We start from the raw sequence: 17099 nt of genomic DNA on the forward strand, positions 1-17099 counted from the left end.
TGTCCAGCGGTATTAGATGGAACAGAAAATCAAGTGAGGCGGAGGGGGTAGAGCGAAAGTGCTCCTCCCATACACAGGCTGTTCGTTGGACTTTTCTGAGTTTATCGCGATTTGTCGCTATATCTAGCGCCGTCCACCATACCGCTACTCCATAAGTAAGGATCGGCCTTACGACCAAGATATATAGCCAGTGTGTAATGCGGGGCTGTAGGCCCTATTTATTACCAATGGCCTTTTTACAGGAGAACAGGGCTACTGTGGATTTGTTTATTCTCTCATGAATATTAGGTCTCCAACTAATCTTATCCAAAATGAGACCCAAGTATTTTGCTTGTTCAGAGAATTTAAGTGGTTCACCGTTTATGAGGGGACAGTCAATGAGTGGGCCTTCCTTGTGAAGACGACAAGGTTGGTTTTTTGTGGGTTAACACCTAGTCCACACCGATTTGTCCATCTGGTGAGCTTATTTAAAGCGTTTTGTAAGAGTTCTTTTAGTATATTGGGATGTTTACCCGTTACTGCAATAGCAACATCGTCCGCAGAAGCGAACACTCTGTATCCCTCTCTTTCTAGAGTTATTAGTAATTCATTTATTACTAAGTTCCAGAGGAGAGGGGATAGGACACCACCTTGTGGCGTACCTCTGCTGAAACCCCTTTGTGCAGTAAAATCGCCCAGTTTTGAGTTGATAATCCTGCTTATCAGCATCTGATTAATAAATTCGCTGATCGACTTATCTACCTTCAAAAATGTCAATACACGTGCAATTGCAGATGTGTAGTCATTGTTAAATGCACCTTCTATATCTAAGAAGGCTTGTACTCTTTATGATAGAGGGAATATTCGATTGTACGTAGTATACTGTGTAGAGCCGTTTTAACTGATTTCCCTTGGTTGTAGGCCTGTTGAGCCTTTGAATGGAGGGACTTATAAATACTTGCCCTTAAGTGGATATCGATTAAACGTTCAAAAGTTTTGAGAAGGAATGATGATAAGCTGATAGGTCTTAGGTCTTTAGGGTTAACGTGGCTGGATTTTCCCGCTTTTGGAATAAAAACAACTTTAACTTGTCTCGAAGACATCGGGATGTATGCCAATTTAAGGCATCCCTTGAACATGTTTTCTAGGATGGGTATTAGAAAACTTGCATTTTCTTGCAGTACAGCTGGAATTATACCATCCGGACCTGTAGATTTATATGGCTTAAAGCTGTTAATAGCCCATTTGAGTTTCTCCCTAGTGACTAGACCTTGTGGGGGTATTGTATTTTCACAACTATTTGGTACAATGTTATTAATAAAATGAATAATGTTATTAGTAAAAGGTTGCATTTTAATATTTAAAAAGTTCTGGTCACTAAAAATTCATTAACGAACAGCTACACCAAACTTATTTTTAAAGGTGAATATAGGATAGTTGTTCAATAGACATCAGGATAATTTTATACCAGCGCATATACATATGTCACGTTATTTCAATTCTTGAATTACTTAAATTTGAAAAGTCTAAACACTTATGTCCTTTTACAAAAGGCGGTTTAATGTCATTTTTAGAATGTCAAGTTCCAAAGTTTGACGTAAAATAGACAAACCTGGGTTTTCGTCAATATTACGAGCTAAAACAACTCTCGACTCTTTACAATCATTAATTTGTTTTATTACCACAAATTTGTACCCTTTTTTCTCTGTTGAATACCAAGAGGAAAGTTGTTGGGGGCAGCAAACGAGAGAGGGGGGGAGAGGTGTTTCCACTAAGGCACCTTTCCTTATCCAGGCGGCAGCGGACGAATTCTCGAGATAGAATCAACGGTGGCGTCTACAGTTCCAGTAAGGTCGAACTACTTAGTGAACACCTTATAGGGCTTCTTCGACATATTCGGAGCCCAGGCCTATAAGGAGCGGTTCATCCGGCTCCCCTTCCTTGGAGTTATACTAAGGATCTGGCCCTCCAGGTTGGGGGTTGTGCCGTCGGGGTGACTTCCTGGCCACGTAAAAACATCATAGTTTCGAAGCAACAACAAGCCTCGGATACGGACGGATTCACTGTTGACAACCCACGCAAACGAAATAAGGACAACGAACTTCGGATATGTACGTGGAATGTTAGGTCCCTTAACAGACCACGTGCAGCCGAACAATTAGCGGAAGCCCTAAACTGCTGCAAGGCAGATATTACAGCCATCCAAGAAGTGCGATGGGATGGACCGGGTAAACGCAAACTAAAAGACTGCGACATCTACTACGGCGACTGCTACCGAGAACAAAGACAGCGTCTATTTGGGTGTGGATTTGTTGTTGGAACTAGGCTCAGGCAAAAAGTCTTGAGTTTCAACAGTGTGAGCGAGCGCATCACGACAATCCGCATCAAGGCTAAATTCGCCAACATAAGCCTAATATGCGCGCATGCCCCAACAGAGGAGAAAGATGAAGACACCAAAGATATGTTCTTCGAGCTCTTGGACAAGACATATGAGCAGTGCCCTGGCTATGACATTAAAATTGTCTTAGGAGATTTTAATGCCAAGCTAGGAAGAGAAGACATCTTTGGTGGCATAATCGGGAGATACAGCCTGCACGACACTACCTCCGACAACGGATTCAGGATGGTCGATTTCGCTGCGGGGCGAGACGTTCTGGTAGCTAGTACGCAGTTCACGCATCTTAATATCCACAAGGGGACATGGAAATCTCCTGATCAATCAACCGTCAACCAGATTGACCACATTGCGATCGACGCACGACACTTCTCCAGTATCCAGGATATCCGAACATTCCGAGAGGCCAACATTGACTCGGACCACTACCTCGTTGTAGCCAAGGTACGGCTACGGATATCCCGATCCAAGCCAAAACAAGGAAGTACTGTGAGAAGATTCGACGTTAGACGGCTTCAATCGCCAGAGACTGCCATGTCCTTTTCCCATCGAGTCTCTAATAACCTCCTAAGGAGTCCTATGCTTCCTGCATTAAGCGTTGAAAACCAGTGGCAACATTGCCTTGCAGCCATCAGAGATGCCGCCTCTGAAGTACTAGGTTTCACACGGCCACCACAGCGAAACCCCTGGTTTGACGACGAATGCCGGCAAGCTCACGCAGCGAAACAAGAGGCATACAAAACGGCGCTGCACAAAAGGACTAGAGCTGCTCACGAGCTCTACGAGCAGAAGAGGAGAGAGGAACACCGGCTTCTTAGACGGAAAAAAAGAGAGCATGAGAAGCGCGCGATCGAGGAGATAGAGGGATGTCACAACAGGAATGAGGTTCGTAAATTTTACCAAAAGGTAAAGAAAACCTCCCAAGGTACCAGCCACGAACCGAAGCCTGTAAAGACGATCAAGGGAACATCGTAGTAGAACCACAGTCGATGCTGAGAATATGGAAAGATCACTTCTCCAAATTATATAACGGCGATGAAGAACCGAATTCCGCTGTAAGGGAGATAGAACCACTCAACCTCGGCGACGCAGATCAACAATTCCGCCTACCCGACCTTGACGAAGTTAAGATAGCTATATCTAAACTTAAGTCAAACAAAGCTGCTGGAGCTGACGGCATCACCGCCGAACTATTCAAAGCAGCAGGCGATGACTTGGTAGGGAGCATGCACCAACTCACCTGCAAAATATGGTCGGAAGAAAGCATGCCCGATGAGTGGAACCTCAGCATAGTGTGCCCGATACATAAGAAAGGAGACCCTCTTAACTGCGCCAACTACAGAGGTATCAGTCTCCTTAACATTGCGTATAAGATCCTCTCTGCCGTATTATGTGAACGTCTGAAGCCATTCGTCAACAACCTGATTGGTCCTTATCAGTGTGGCTTCAGACCAGGAAAGTCCACTATCGACCAAATATTCACACTACGGCAGATCTTGGAAAAAACCCAGGAGCTTCAAATCGATACCCACCATCTCTTTATCGATTTCAAAGCCGCGTATGACAGCATTTATAGGGAAGAGCTCTACCGAGCAATGTCTAGTTTTGGCATCCCTGTCAAACTTATCCGTTTGTGCAGAATGACGATGGAGAATGCACGCTGCTCTATCAAGGTCGGAAAAGATCTTACCGATGCATTTGATGTCAACAAATGTTTTAGACAAGGCGATGCACTGTCATGCGACTTCTTCAACATCGTTCTGGAAAGAATTGTGCAAAACTCAACCGTCAACACTAGAGGCACAATCTTCCAAAAATCCATCCAATTACTCGGATACGCAAATGATATTAACATAATTGGAAGATCAAAGCGTGATGTCAGTGGAGCGTTTTTGAGCATTGCGACGGAAGCGAAAAAGATGAGTTTAGTGGTCAATGAGGCCAAGACCAAGTATATGCTGTCATCAAAAAAGGACACTGAACGACGACGTCTTGGACAAAACGTCACCATGGACAGCTATAACTTTGAGGTAGTTAAGGACTTTGTCTACCTAGGCACCGCTATTAATGCAGACAACGACACCAGCGCTGAAATCAAACGAAGAATAACTCTTGCAAATCGCTGCTTCTTTGGACTTAGAATGCAATTGAGAAGTAAAGTCCTCTCTCGAGCATGTAAAATCACCATCTATAAGACACTCATCATCCCGGTTCTCATTTATGGCGCTGAGGCCTGGACCCTGTCAAAGAAAGATGAGAGCGTCATAGGATGCTTCGAGAGAAAAATTCTTCGGGTGATTTTTGGTCCCGTACGCATAGATGGAGAATGGAGTAGAAGATATAACGACGAACTGTACGGGCTGTAGAGCGACACTGACCTAGTTAGCAGAATTAAAGTCCAACGGCTTAGATGGCTAGGTCATGTAGAGCGGATGGACATCAACGCTCCAGCCCGGAAGGTCTTCGAATCCAATCCCGAGGGACGGCGCAGTAGAGGAAGACCGCGACTCAGGTGGCGCACCCAGGTGGGAGAGGACCTCAACCAACTTGGCGTGCGAAACTGGAGACAGCTAGCTAGGGACCGAGCTGGCTGGAGACGCTTGTTGGTTGAGGCCCAGGTCCGCCCCGGACTGTAGCGCCACCTTAAGTAAGTAAGTAAGTAAGAATACCAAGAGGGTGCCAAATTTGTCTTTGCAAATATTTGACTGCAAGGTTTTTACCATTTTTGCAGTGATTTTGAACAGTTGTCAGACATCGAGCTGCCAGAATATTATCTAAAGTCTAACAAAACTACAAATCAAAACAATGAGCGTGTCATAATTGATAATTTTTCAAGTATTTTTATTTTTGTGTAAGTTTCTTTCTTTACAATAAAAATCATTTTAAACCACCACCATTTATTTAAAAATCTTCTGTTATTTCAAAATATTTGTGTAAAGTATTTGTACGGTACTGTCCATTTTTAACTTGTTCACCATCCCTTGTTCCGATTTCTTGTTTTGATTTTTTTGTATGTCCGGTACGGTCCGGTTTGGTTTCAATGTTCAAAATGAAGATGTTTTAATCTTAACGCAGGCCTTTTGTTAAGCATGCGTCAACTTGACATATTCTTATAGCATTTTTGGTTGATCAGCCTTTTGTGTAAATTTGAAATAACTGCCAAAATGTCAATACCGAACTGGAAACTGGTTTCTATTATTCTTCTTTTACAAATTTTTGTTCTTGGAAAACTTAAATAATTATAAAAAAATCAAACAAATTTTAGAATACAAATTTCGAGCTTAGTCCCAATTATTGTAATCCGAATTATGCCCATGATCATGATGATGGTGATGATGATGATGATCTCCTTCCTCATCTCCATAATCTTTAGTAATATGTACTTTAATAATTTGGTCTTGTATGCTCGGAAGCTGAAATTTCAAAAGTTAAAACAATTTAAGAAATCAAGCATAAGAAACTTTAAATTTTGTATAAAATGTTAAAATATTTTCTTGCGTCAAACAGATTAAACCAGTTTTAAAAAATTGCAACAAATAACAGCTTTAATCAATAAATACAAAAACGGACCTTAATTCAAATGATGTTCGATAACATCAATTGTATGTAGCTCAACTCTACAAACAAAATATTTAAGCAACAAAATGCGTTTCAAAAATTTCTATAAGAGTTGATCAAATGGACTTTAGGCAAGCAAAATTATTGTAGATAATTTTAATTGCGTGCTTTTTTAAAAATCGATGGGGTTTTTTCATTTATGTAAAATAAAATGTATGTTTTTCAAAAATCTTAATGATTGATTTATTCATGAAAAATAACAAGAAAATAAAATGTATTAAGTGCGTTTCTCTTTTTAACTTCACATAGGAAGTTATTGTAATGGGTCCCATTTGTCAAATTGAAAATTTTGACATTTCTCGTCGTTTCAAGGTCCCTAGAGTCGAAATAAAAAATTTTTAGAAAGATGTCTGTGCGTGCGTGTGTACGTACGTTTGTACGTCCGTACGTTCGCGACGTTTTTTTCGACGTCCATAGCTCAAGAACCAAAAGAGATATCGACTTCAAATAAATTTTGTTATACAGATAATAAGGCAGAAAGATGCAGAAAGGGCTCTCAAGAAAATTGCGTGGGTGGTTTTTTTACCATAGCAGTTTGAAAAAAAGGTGAAAATTTTGGTTAACCCTAAATATCTTACGAACCAAAAACGCTAGAGACTTGAATTAAATTTTATATAATATATTGTAACGTGATACGAAACAAGTATATTTTTTGAAAAAAATCAATATAACGGTTTTTTTAAAAATCAATAAAACTGGAAAAAAAAATTTGTCACCTCCAAAATTTTACGACTGAAATATGATTTCATCTCTAAAACAATTTTGTGCAACGAAGAATAATGTTTTTGACATCTGATAAAATTTTGAGAAAAATCTAATTGACAGTTTTTTTATAAAAAATAAAAATCTAAAAAAAAACATTACTCAAAGTTCGTAAAAATAGAATATCGATTCAAATATCTTTTCAAAAACTTGAAATTTAGGCTTCAAGCTTATTTTATCTTATAGGAAATATTGTTTTCAACATTTTGAAAAATGTTGAAAAAAATCGAATTGACAGTTTTTTTACGAAAAATAAAAACCTAAAAAAAAATTTATAAAAGTTGGTAAAAATTGATTTTCGACTCAAATATCTTTTCAAAACTTTGAGATATTGGCTTTAATTTACTTTTATCTTTCAAAAAATATTGTTGTCAACATTCAGTTAAAGTTTGAAAAAAATCGAATTGACAGTTTTTTTACAAAAAATAAAAAACTAAAAAAAATTTATAAAAGTTGGTAAAAATTGATTTTCGACTCAAATATCTTTTCAAAACTTTGAGATATTGGCTTTAATTTACTTTTATCTTTCAAAAAATATTGTTGTCAACATTCAGTTAAAGTTTGAAAAAAATCGAATTGACAGTTTTTTTACAAAAAATAAAAAACTAAAAAAAATTTATAAAAGTTGGTAAAAATTGATTTTCGACTCAAATATCTTTTCAAAACTTTGAGATATTGGCTTTAATTTACTTTTATCTTTCAAAAAATCTTGTTATCAACATTCAGTTAAAGTTTGAAAAAAATCGAATTGACTGTTTTTTAACAAGAAATAAAAACTTAAAAAAAAAAATTATAAAAGCTGGTAAAAATTGATTTTCGACTCAAATATCTTTTCAAAACTTTGAGATATTGGCTTTAATTTACTTTTATCTTTCAAAAAATCTTGTTGTCAACATTCAGTTAAAGTTTGAAAAAAATCGAATTGACAGTTTTTTTACAAAAAATAAAAAACTAAAAAAAAATTTATAAAAGTTGGTAAAAATTGATTTTCGACTCAAATATCTTTTCAAAACTTTGAGATATTGGCTTTAATTTACTTTTATCTTTCAAAAAATCTTGTTGTCAACATTCAGTTAAAGTTTGAAATAAAGGTTGGTAAAAATTGATTTTCGACTCAAATATCTCTTTCAAAATTTTAAATATTGGCTTCAAAGTAATTTTATCTCATAAGAAATATTGTTTTCAACATTTGGTAAAATTTTTAAAAATCGAATTGACAGTTTTTTTTACAAAAAATAAAACTCTAAAAAAACAATACTAAAACTTCGTAAAAATTTACTTTAGACTCAAATAGCTTTTCAAAACTTAAAAATATTGGCTTGAAACTTATTTTATTTTACAGAAAATATTGTTTTCGATATTCAGTAATTTTTATATAAAAATCCAATAGTCCGTTTTTTCATAAGAAATAAAATCTACAAAAAATAGTACGCAAATTTGGTAAAAATTGATACGAGTACATATAGACAAACTTTTAAGCAAGCAAATCGACAGACGGGATGGGAAGTTATCAGTGTGGGTCGCATCCCAGCCTCTTTTTTCTTTTGAAATATATGTAGTTTTCCTTAACATTCGGCACAGATATTGGGATCCTCAGCCGGCTTAGACTTACTCTTACTATTTTTTTTTTTAAGCCTTAATTTTGTCATTTTTGTGAATAGAATTGGGAGAACTTATAACCTCTGCCAGTTGCCTAGGTCTTGAAAAAATTGGCACTGCAATTTTTGGCGATATGTTACTGGCACATGATGAAGTATGTGTTTCAATTTCGGTGTGAATGCAAGTATACGATGCAATGCTCGTAGTTGGAATTATGTCTCCAAGATTATTTCAAGACATGAAACAGCAGTTTCTGGGGGAAGAGTTGTTGATTGTTCAACTCCAATCTGGACTCTTCTACTGGTATGGTGAAAAAGTGATCTAAAAGGAAGATTTCTTAAGCTCCAATTACCAATTAAATGTCCAGCTTGATATCCTTTCCAATTTCGGCTTTTATGCTGGTTCATCTAAACTCGGGCTTCTTTATGGAAATATGATTTTAATGTCTTGAAAATACTTCGGTTCAAAGGTTGCAATGATTTCGAATCGTTTATTGGACCATAGTTTTAAGAAACATTTTTAAAACACTTATTTTGAGAAAATTGTTCATTTTAAAAAAATCGATTTTTATTATGTTTTATGCAATTCACTTTTAAATAGGTAAGTATGACAAAATGTACATGGTAAATGTGTCAGTATATGACAATAACAAAGTTGTCAGTGTCAATATCTTATGATAAACAGATTTGTCAAACAAGTTTTATAAATACATTTTTAGAATTATCTTTTGTCAATTTTTTATGAAATAGGGCACTGGTTTATTGTTAAGTTACAAACCGCTTTCCTACATATTAGGTAAATTTTGTTTACAGATAGATAGAGCTCGTCTTCAATTCAATAAAAAACAAAAAGTCAGCAGGTGTCGATGGTATATCCAACGTTGTACTAAGACATTTACCGATGAAGGCAATTAACATTTACACCACACTCTTCAATAATGCACTGAATAATGCATATTATCCAGTACATTGGAAGACCGCTGTGTTTCATCCTCTCCCGAAGAAGAGAAAGGACAACTCCAACCCGTCAAATCTTCGGTCGATAAGTCTTCTTCCGAGCATCAGCAAAGTTTTCGAAAAGATCATCAATAGGGCTGTGACTAAGTGGTGTGCGGACATCAAAATAATTCCGGATAAACAGTTCGGGTTCAAGGCGGGTCACGACACAATTCATGCTGCGCGAAACTCGATTCTGATATCCAATGGAATAAATCAAAACAACAATGCACAGGTGCTGTCCTGGTTGATTTGGAAAAGGCCTTTGACACCGTATGGTTAGAGGGTCTTTACCTAAAACTGAGCAGGGTTGGCATTAGCAAGCCATTGTTGTATATACTTTATGATATGCTTAACGGTAGAAAGTTTGTTGTCAAAAGTGGCAATGTAACTTCTACCACAACATTCTCAATTAAAAATGGTCTTCAACAGGGAGCGGTGAATTCGACGATTCTCTTCAGCATTTACACCAGCGATCTGATAGGTAGTCTTACAAAGGCAATTGCGTACGCCGACGATCTAATTGCGTACAGAACGGCCTGAAAGGTTGAGGTTATTAGAATTCTCTTGCAGCGTGATTTCAACAAGATTCAGCGATATTGCGACGACTGGAAACTGAAAATAAATGTCCAGAAGTCGGAGACAAATCTGTTACGGACTCCGTTGGCTAGAGCCACGAGGGATACGTGCAAGAATTGCCCCAAGATGGTCATCGTTGATCTTCGCGGCCAGCCATTGGCGAGCAAAAGTGTAGTGAAGTATCTTGGTATTTGGTTAGATCAGTATTTATATTTCAACAGACATATAAATGTTGCTTTAACCTGGGCCAGAGAAGCCTTCGCTCTGACGAAACGGTTTTTTTTTAGCAGTCGGCTTGACCCCAGAGTGAAGGCTATTTGCTACATGGCCCTCATACGGCCAATGATCGTTTATGAGTGTCCTGTGTGGTTCAACATTGCCCCTTCCCAGATGGAGAAGTTTGGGGTGTTCGAGTGGGAGTGTTTACGACGCTGTACCGGCTTATATCGTACAGCCGAATCTTCTTATGTGAATTACTATTCCAACCAGGTCCTATACAACGGGGCTAGAGTCAACAGAATTGTCAATTTCGTGATAAAACTCGTTCGAGGTCACGTTGCAAGAGCTATGTCTTTGACCAACAATTTAGTTTTCGGGGCGTTCTATCCAAACGACGAGTATTTTGAAAGTACACGCTTGAGTGGCTTTATTCCACCAGAGGCATTCCTCTTTTTAGACAAATACGGTCTGATACAGAATAGATTGGCAGTTCCTCTAATCTACCACGTCAGACGACGAACCGTGGATAGGCGACTTTTGTACAATCGGGACGTCATGGCACAAGGCGGATCAGAGCTCCTTCGGTTCAGTAGGGCTGTGTCCGAGCGGGGCCGAACTGATAGGGTGAAGCAGGAGAACCAGTTTTGGTGGCTTCAATCGGCACTTGATAGTGGGTAGTCGGGATGGGGTTTTAAGCCTTGACCGGCTTACATACTTGTTTTATAGTTTTAGGGTCTAGTTGTAAGTAGAATAGGCATGGTGGCACAAAAAAAATATGCAAACAAAATACAAAAACAAACACAAAAATATAACATGGAATAATAAAAAAAAAATATGAAAAACAAAAAACGTTGGATAGTTAGATTTGCTGCTGTGGTTGTTCTAGTTTTAAGTAGTTTATAGGTAGAATAGGTAGTTTAAGTTAGCTTTAAGTTTTATATTAAAGACCTTATTTTAAGTATTTTTTAAGTAAAAATAAAAAAGGATATCGATATTAGTTTTTTTCTAAATTTTCTAATGAATAAAAAAAAAAGCCATTAGCACTAAGTATTATTGTTTAAGTTAGAGTGTCCAATTTTTTTCTTTCATTTTCAGTAAGAGAATGTTATGTAAGCTGGGCCATTCAAGTAGATTCATGTCAAAAAAAATCCAACCAACATCCATGAAAAAGATCCAACCATTCCTTAGCCCAGAAGATTTTCTTGTTTATAATGGCTTTCGATAAAGTGTTGGGTAATCTATTATTAGGAAGATTTAGATTTCGTCTTTTGAAAGACGTTAGAAAACCCTTCGTTAAACCTGTTTCAATGTGCAGAGCATAGTTAGGTCTATTATCGGGCAGTAAAAAGCATCTTTTCATGGTTATATTCGCGGTATCCCCAAATTTGAGCACAGTACAACATAATAGCTTTTGAGGCGGAATTGTAAATTTTGAACCTTGTTGAGTGTTGGACGGTATTGTCTCTCAGCAGTCTTGCTCACGGTTGCATTGATGGAATGTGTAGATGCTCCCAATCTGTTTCTTAGATGCTCATTCCAAAACATGTTGTAATTAAACACTAAGCCAAGATATTTGGATTGATTAGACACCTTTATTTCAGAATTATTGTAAAACCATTCTTCGCACGCTGCTCTTCTTCCACCATTGTGAAATATTACTATTTCCGACTTATCAAGATTTATTTCAAGATTTCATTGAATGCGGTCTTAAAATTCTCGATTATCTGTTGCACATTGGAAGGATTATCTGACAACAATACAAAATCGTCCGCATAAGAGGGCGTTAATTTGAAGGTCGTCTAAAACAATACTGATTGGAAATTGCGCATAAAGATCTTTTAAAAACAGAAGAAAAAGAAGAGAGCTCAGCACACATCCTTGACGAACACCTTTCTTAGTGGGGAAGAAGTCTGACAAACACGAACCATCCCAATCAGCTGCAGTAGTATCCTTATAAAGAGACTATAGTAGACAGTATCTTCGAAGATATTCCCAGAATCGACAACTTATAAATAAGACCATTCCTGTCAATGCTTTCAAAAGCAGCCTTAAGATCGATGGAAAAAAGCGTAATTTCTTTTTTGGCTGAGTTGAAGTTGAATGACGCATGAAAGATTATAAACTTGGTCCACAAAAGAATAATTGGTTCTATATGCAACTTGAAATTCATTGATGATGTTGTTTTTTTTCTAACCAAGCTGACAGTCTGTTCAAGGGAACTGTAGTAAACAGCTTATAGTGCGTATCGTATATGTTTCCATATTCGTCCATTAAATTATTTTCTGCCAAATCTTTCAGCAGAATTTCAAAAAATCCAATCGCTGCCGATCCATTCCAAAAAAAATGGTAACCACAAATATCTTCTTTTTTGTGATTCTATTGAATTTGTGTGTTTAGATTAATTTTCTCCGCCAGTTCAAAGCCTAATTCCGAATGCCTTCCCAAGCCAAAAGGGTTCCCTTATGAAGTTTCTATGTCTCAAACGTCTCGCAAGTGATATGGCTGGTGCACCAAAAAGTTCTTCCGCTTTTCAAAGAGACAGGCTCCTCTACAGTCCAAGGAACTCTTGTAGTCTTGGACATGTATTTGTAGGTCATAAAGAAGGTTAATATTCACTTAAAATACTAAAGACAAACAACATTAACATGCGTAATATCTTCAAACAAAAATTGTTAAAATTGTCGCACCACATTTAAAAACTTTTTAAAAAACGGAAACAACAAAAAAAGTGCACACGTATTCTAAAAACACTTAGATATTTATCACATACAACACTTATCCTGTGCAGAAAACTCGATAATTTGTATCTTCATTTACTATTCGCAATGTCGACACTGAGAAACTAACTTTAAACAACACAAGTTCAAAAAAGTCTATAGAAATTGTTATGTGGTCCACAACGACCTTCGATAGGTTTTCGTTCAGTGTTATCTTGACTCCCATTTGACACTTTCGATGGGTTTTTAAACCGACTTAAAACAAATTGTGCTCCCGTGAAATAGAAGCAAGTAAAATAAGGCAATTTTTAAGTATCAGGTGATATTCCACTTTGACATAGTGAAATAAGGCCAAATGATTTTGAGGTAAAAGATCAAATTATAATTAGTTTGATCAAAGAAAAATCTCACGTGGCGTCCTATCAGTATCTGCTGCTTAAGACACCTCTGGGATATGGGGTTGGTGTTCGGTTTTGTGAAATATGTAAAGTTCAAGGAAACTTAAACACCAATTAACCTTGTACCTACCCCACATCCTACACAGTGCCGAAACAGGGAAGCCCCTTTTTAAATTTGACTTTATTTCACTTTGCCAAAGTTCAAACCAAACTTTGATGTTAGTTTTATCTGCCGTTTCTGGTTTAATCCGTTTCACGTTTAAATTCATACCTGTGCTGGTGGCGGTGGCGGAGGTGGTGGATAGTACACTGGTGGTGGAGGAGGAGGAGGATAGTATAACGGTGGTGGTGGTGGTGGATAACCAAATGGCGGAGGATAGGATTTGCCCTTCTTCGCAAATATCGTCTGGAGTATAGCGTCAAAAAATCCCAAAGGTGGCGGAGGATAAGCTGGATAGACCGAATACGATGGTGCAACTACATAATATGGCGATGGACAAAATGGTGATGGGGCAAATGGTCCAAAACCAAACCCAAACACTTGCCAATAATTTCCTGATAATCCATACAAAAGAACCTGATTTAAAATAAGAAATTTTCTATTAGTTTTGACAAAGTTATAATCGTGCACTTTTCTATCTTTTGTTTTTCTTACAATAAGCAATAAATATTGCATAGCAAAAATTAAACTTCTACTGAATTTGATGGCATTGTGGGCTTTCGATTTTATAGTTAAAGCCCTTGCTTATTTCATTTTCTTGCAAATAAAGAAAAAAAAAAGAAAGTGAAATCATTTCCTGATGACATCGAAGACGATGTTAATAAACTTATTGTTTTTCTTATTTTAATGCATATGAATATTTTATTATGATGTGTAATGAATTGAAGTGGCACTATTTGTACATATGTATTTATATAACTTTTCATTGTCAGGTGTAAAAGAAACTATTAATCATTATTTATTCATTTGTGACATTAAATCATTAATTGAACTTTGATGGATTGAAACAAAGGTTTGCTTTGAGAGAAGCTAGCATAATATTTCAACTAAAAAATTAACAATACGAAAGTTCATCTTTTAAATTTAGTTTAAAATAATTCACGACAAGTCTGTTTTGTCGCAAAATATAATCTAATAATGGTTTTTTTTTAGACGTGTTATTATGTTATAACAAAAAAGTTATCTTAAAAATTATAATGATAAGGGTTTGTCATTATGTTTTAAAAATTATTTGAGGCAAGCGGCTGCAGCGGCCGTCAAGAGGCCAAATTTTCGAGCTGTTTTGGGTCTGTATGATAGCAATAACGTGTTCATTGTTCAATATTCTTATCCCAGGTATAAATCGTCTCGGGTTTATCTTCGTAGACAAATTACTTCTAATAACCCCACAAACATAGTCCATTGGCGTAAAATCGGACGTTCCTGGAGGCTAGACCATAGACCCACGAAAGTGAGATATTGGGCTCATCGTCGCGTCGTTTCGTCAACCGAACCATTAGTTTCTTTTTAATAAGACTTTACTTTTCTTTCAGGGCTTTTCAATAAGATGTTTCATTTTCATATTAATGAAAAAAAAAGACTATTTTAAAGAGGAATAAATGGATTTTGTTCACGCTTTAAATGCATAAATATGACTTTAAGTAGGTTTCAATGGCTACAAGATATTCCTCATATGATATTAATCACAAAATCTTGGCGACCAGTAATGATAACTTCTTCGAAAAAATACCACGATTATCAACTGGTTTGAGATCTTGTAATTATCTGCACTTTCAAAGCCTTTTTATCCATCGAATAAAATGATATCTTGTTGTTTGATGTTCTCTTAAATAGAAATAGATACAAACTACAGCACCCTAGAGAAAAGATCAAGAAGACAATATACAAACAAAAGCGGCGATGATGACAACTTCCATTTTCCATCCGCTTCCTTTCTAGCAAAATATACTGAATTACATTCAAGTGTACAAATATTTTGCAAATAATGAAATAGTTTGATTTCAAAATACATTATTACATTTTGTAGATCTTAAGTTTTATAAAAAAAATTGACTGTTGTATTTTTATAAATTTTAGTTGAAAAGGCATTTGAGTCGAAAATCAATTTTTACCAAGGTTTAGTAATGTTTTTTTTAGGTCTTATTTTTATTCAAACAAAATTGTTAATTCGATTTTTCTCAAAACTTAACTAGATGTCAAAAAAGTTACAGCTCTATTACGGTTGTCAATTATCAATATCTTAGTTGACATTTTTCAATGAAATTGATGAATTGGTATTATCGTTGTCAGCAATCAAAATGTTTGATAAACTGTGAACGCTCTTCAGAAACTAGATTTATTGTGAATGATTCAAATTGGAAGTTTGGTATTATGGTTGTCAAAATATTTGTTGATTATCAAATTTCCACAAATTCCTTGTTGATAAAATATTTTACGGATCGCGAAAGCCAAAAGCATGTCTACTATTGAACTATTTTTCGCTGAAAATGAAATTGAAGAAGAAAATACTTACGATTACGAGCAAGCAAAGATTCGAAGAAAACTACACGATGCTTCAAATCTGATGGATTTGGCTGAACATACATAAGTACGAGTATGTACCTATAGATAAAAGATCTTTTTTAGTTAATCTAATGTGGTTCGATTTTAGATTCATTCAAAACTTTAGACTTCGAAAGATTCCTTCCTTAATGTATTTTTAGATATCAACGACAATTTAAAACCAACCAAAATTTTCAGCTGTCTTAAGATTCCTTGCGCAACGAAGCTACCAGTTGAGTGTTGGGAACGATTTTAACATTGGTATGGCGCAACCAACGTTTTCAGTTGTTTTGAAAGAAGTTTTAAATGTCTTATAAACAAATATTTGTCCTAAATGGATACAATTTAACTATTCAAAAGAAGAAGAACGCCAGGCCAAGATATACTTTTTTCAAAAGAGCAGTATTCCAAATTTTATTGGTGCTATCGACGGGACTCATATCAAAATTATTGGCCAAAAGTAAATAGGCACTATTCACAATAGATTTTTGATCAAAAAATGATAAACTCGCGTTCATAATACCAATGTATCAATTAATTGATAACATGTTTCAATTGTCTTTACCTTTTACCTTTTTTATTTTTAAAAAAAGCCTTGATTGAATATTTTTTTAAATTGTATTAGTTTGGTATCAAAGTGTTTTCTCAAATTTGCCGGTCGGATTCGGCTTAAAACTGTAGGTACCCTCCATCCCTGACAACAGTACTCAAACACAGGAACGGTTGAGAGTTGTATCTATATCTCAACGGACTGTTGCACCACCCAATTTATTTATTTATTTATTAGTTTGGTATCACGTTACATGCATAAAATTAAATCCAAGTCGCTAGCATTATTGGTTCGTAAGATATTTTGAGCTAACAATTCCTATCTGTATAACAAAATTTATTTGAAGTCGATATCTCAACTGGTTCTTGAGATAATAATATTGTCCCTTTAAATTCAATAACTCGAAAACGGGTCCACGATTTGCTGTCATGTTGCGTTTAGACATCCAGGTCGAAAACCTTTATATCTTTAAAGGGTATTAAGTCCACTTAAATCGTTTGAGCTACCAATCCTTTTTTTATATATTCTGTCCACAAACAATATTTGTATTTTATCCTCGTTAATAATTCCTTTAAAACAAAAAAGTTATGGTTTTTTGTAAAATAACTTAAGTCTAATTCGTAGGGTTTTTTAAAAGGCAAAAGAACCAAAGTAGACGATGATTCGCCTTATGTATCAATTTACTTTGTTTATCAAATAATAGGCAGAAATGACTTTGGTAAAATATCTTAAGTTGTTTTTATGTT

The 17099-nt window shown here is 36.0% G+C and overlaps 2 protein-coding genes across 2 annotated transcripts in view; one reads left to right on the forward strand and one right to left on the reverse strand.

Moving 5' to 3' along the window:
- The window catches only part of LOC129943097 (PHD finger protein rhinoceros), a 159489-nt gene that overhangs the window by 125706 nt on the left and 16684 nt on the right, over positions 1-17099 (forward strand). The window lies entirely within an intron of this gene.
- On the reverse strand, positions 5194-14014 carry LOC129943109 (nematocyst expressed protein 4-like). Its single transcript, XM_056052344.1, has 3 exons — positions 13917-14014; positions 13533-13838; positions 5194-5787 (listed from the first exon to the last, which is right to left on the reverse strand). The coding sequence occupies exons 1-3, from the start codon at positions 13935-13937 to the stop codon at positions 5656-5658; spliced, it is 459 nt and encodes a 152-aa protein (XP_055908319.1). The 5' UTR covers positions 13938-14014; the 3' UTR covers positions 5194-5655.

Source organism: Eupeodes corollae, chromosome 1, assembly GCF_945859685.1.
Source record: "Eupeodes corollae chromosome 1, idEupCoro1.1, whole genome shotgun sequence".
NCBI classification, from domain to species: domain Eukaryota; kingdom Metazoa; phylum Arthropoda; class Insecta; order Diptera; family Syrphidae; genus Eupeodes; species Eupeodes corollae.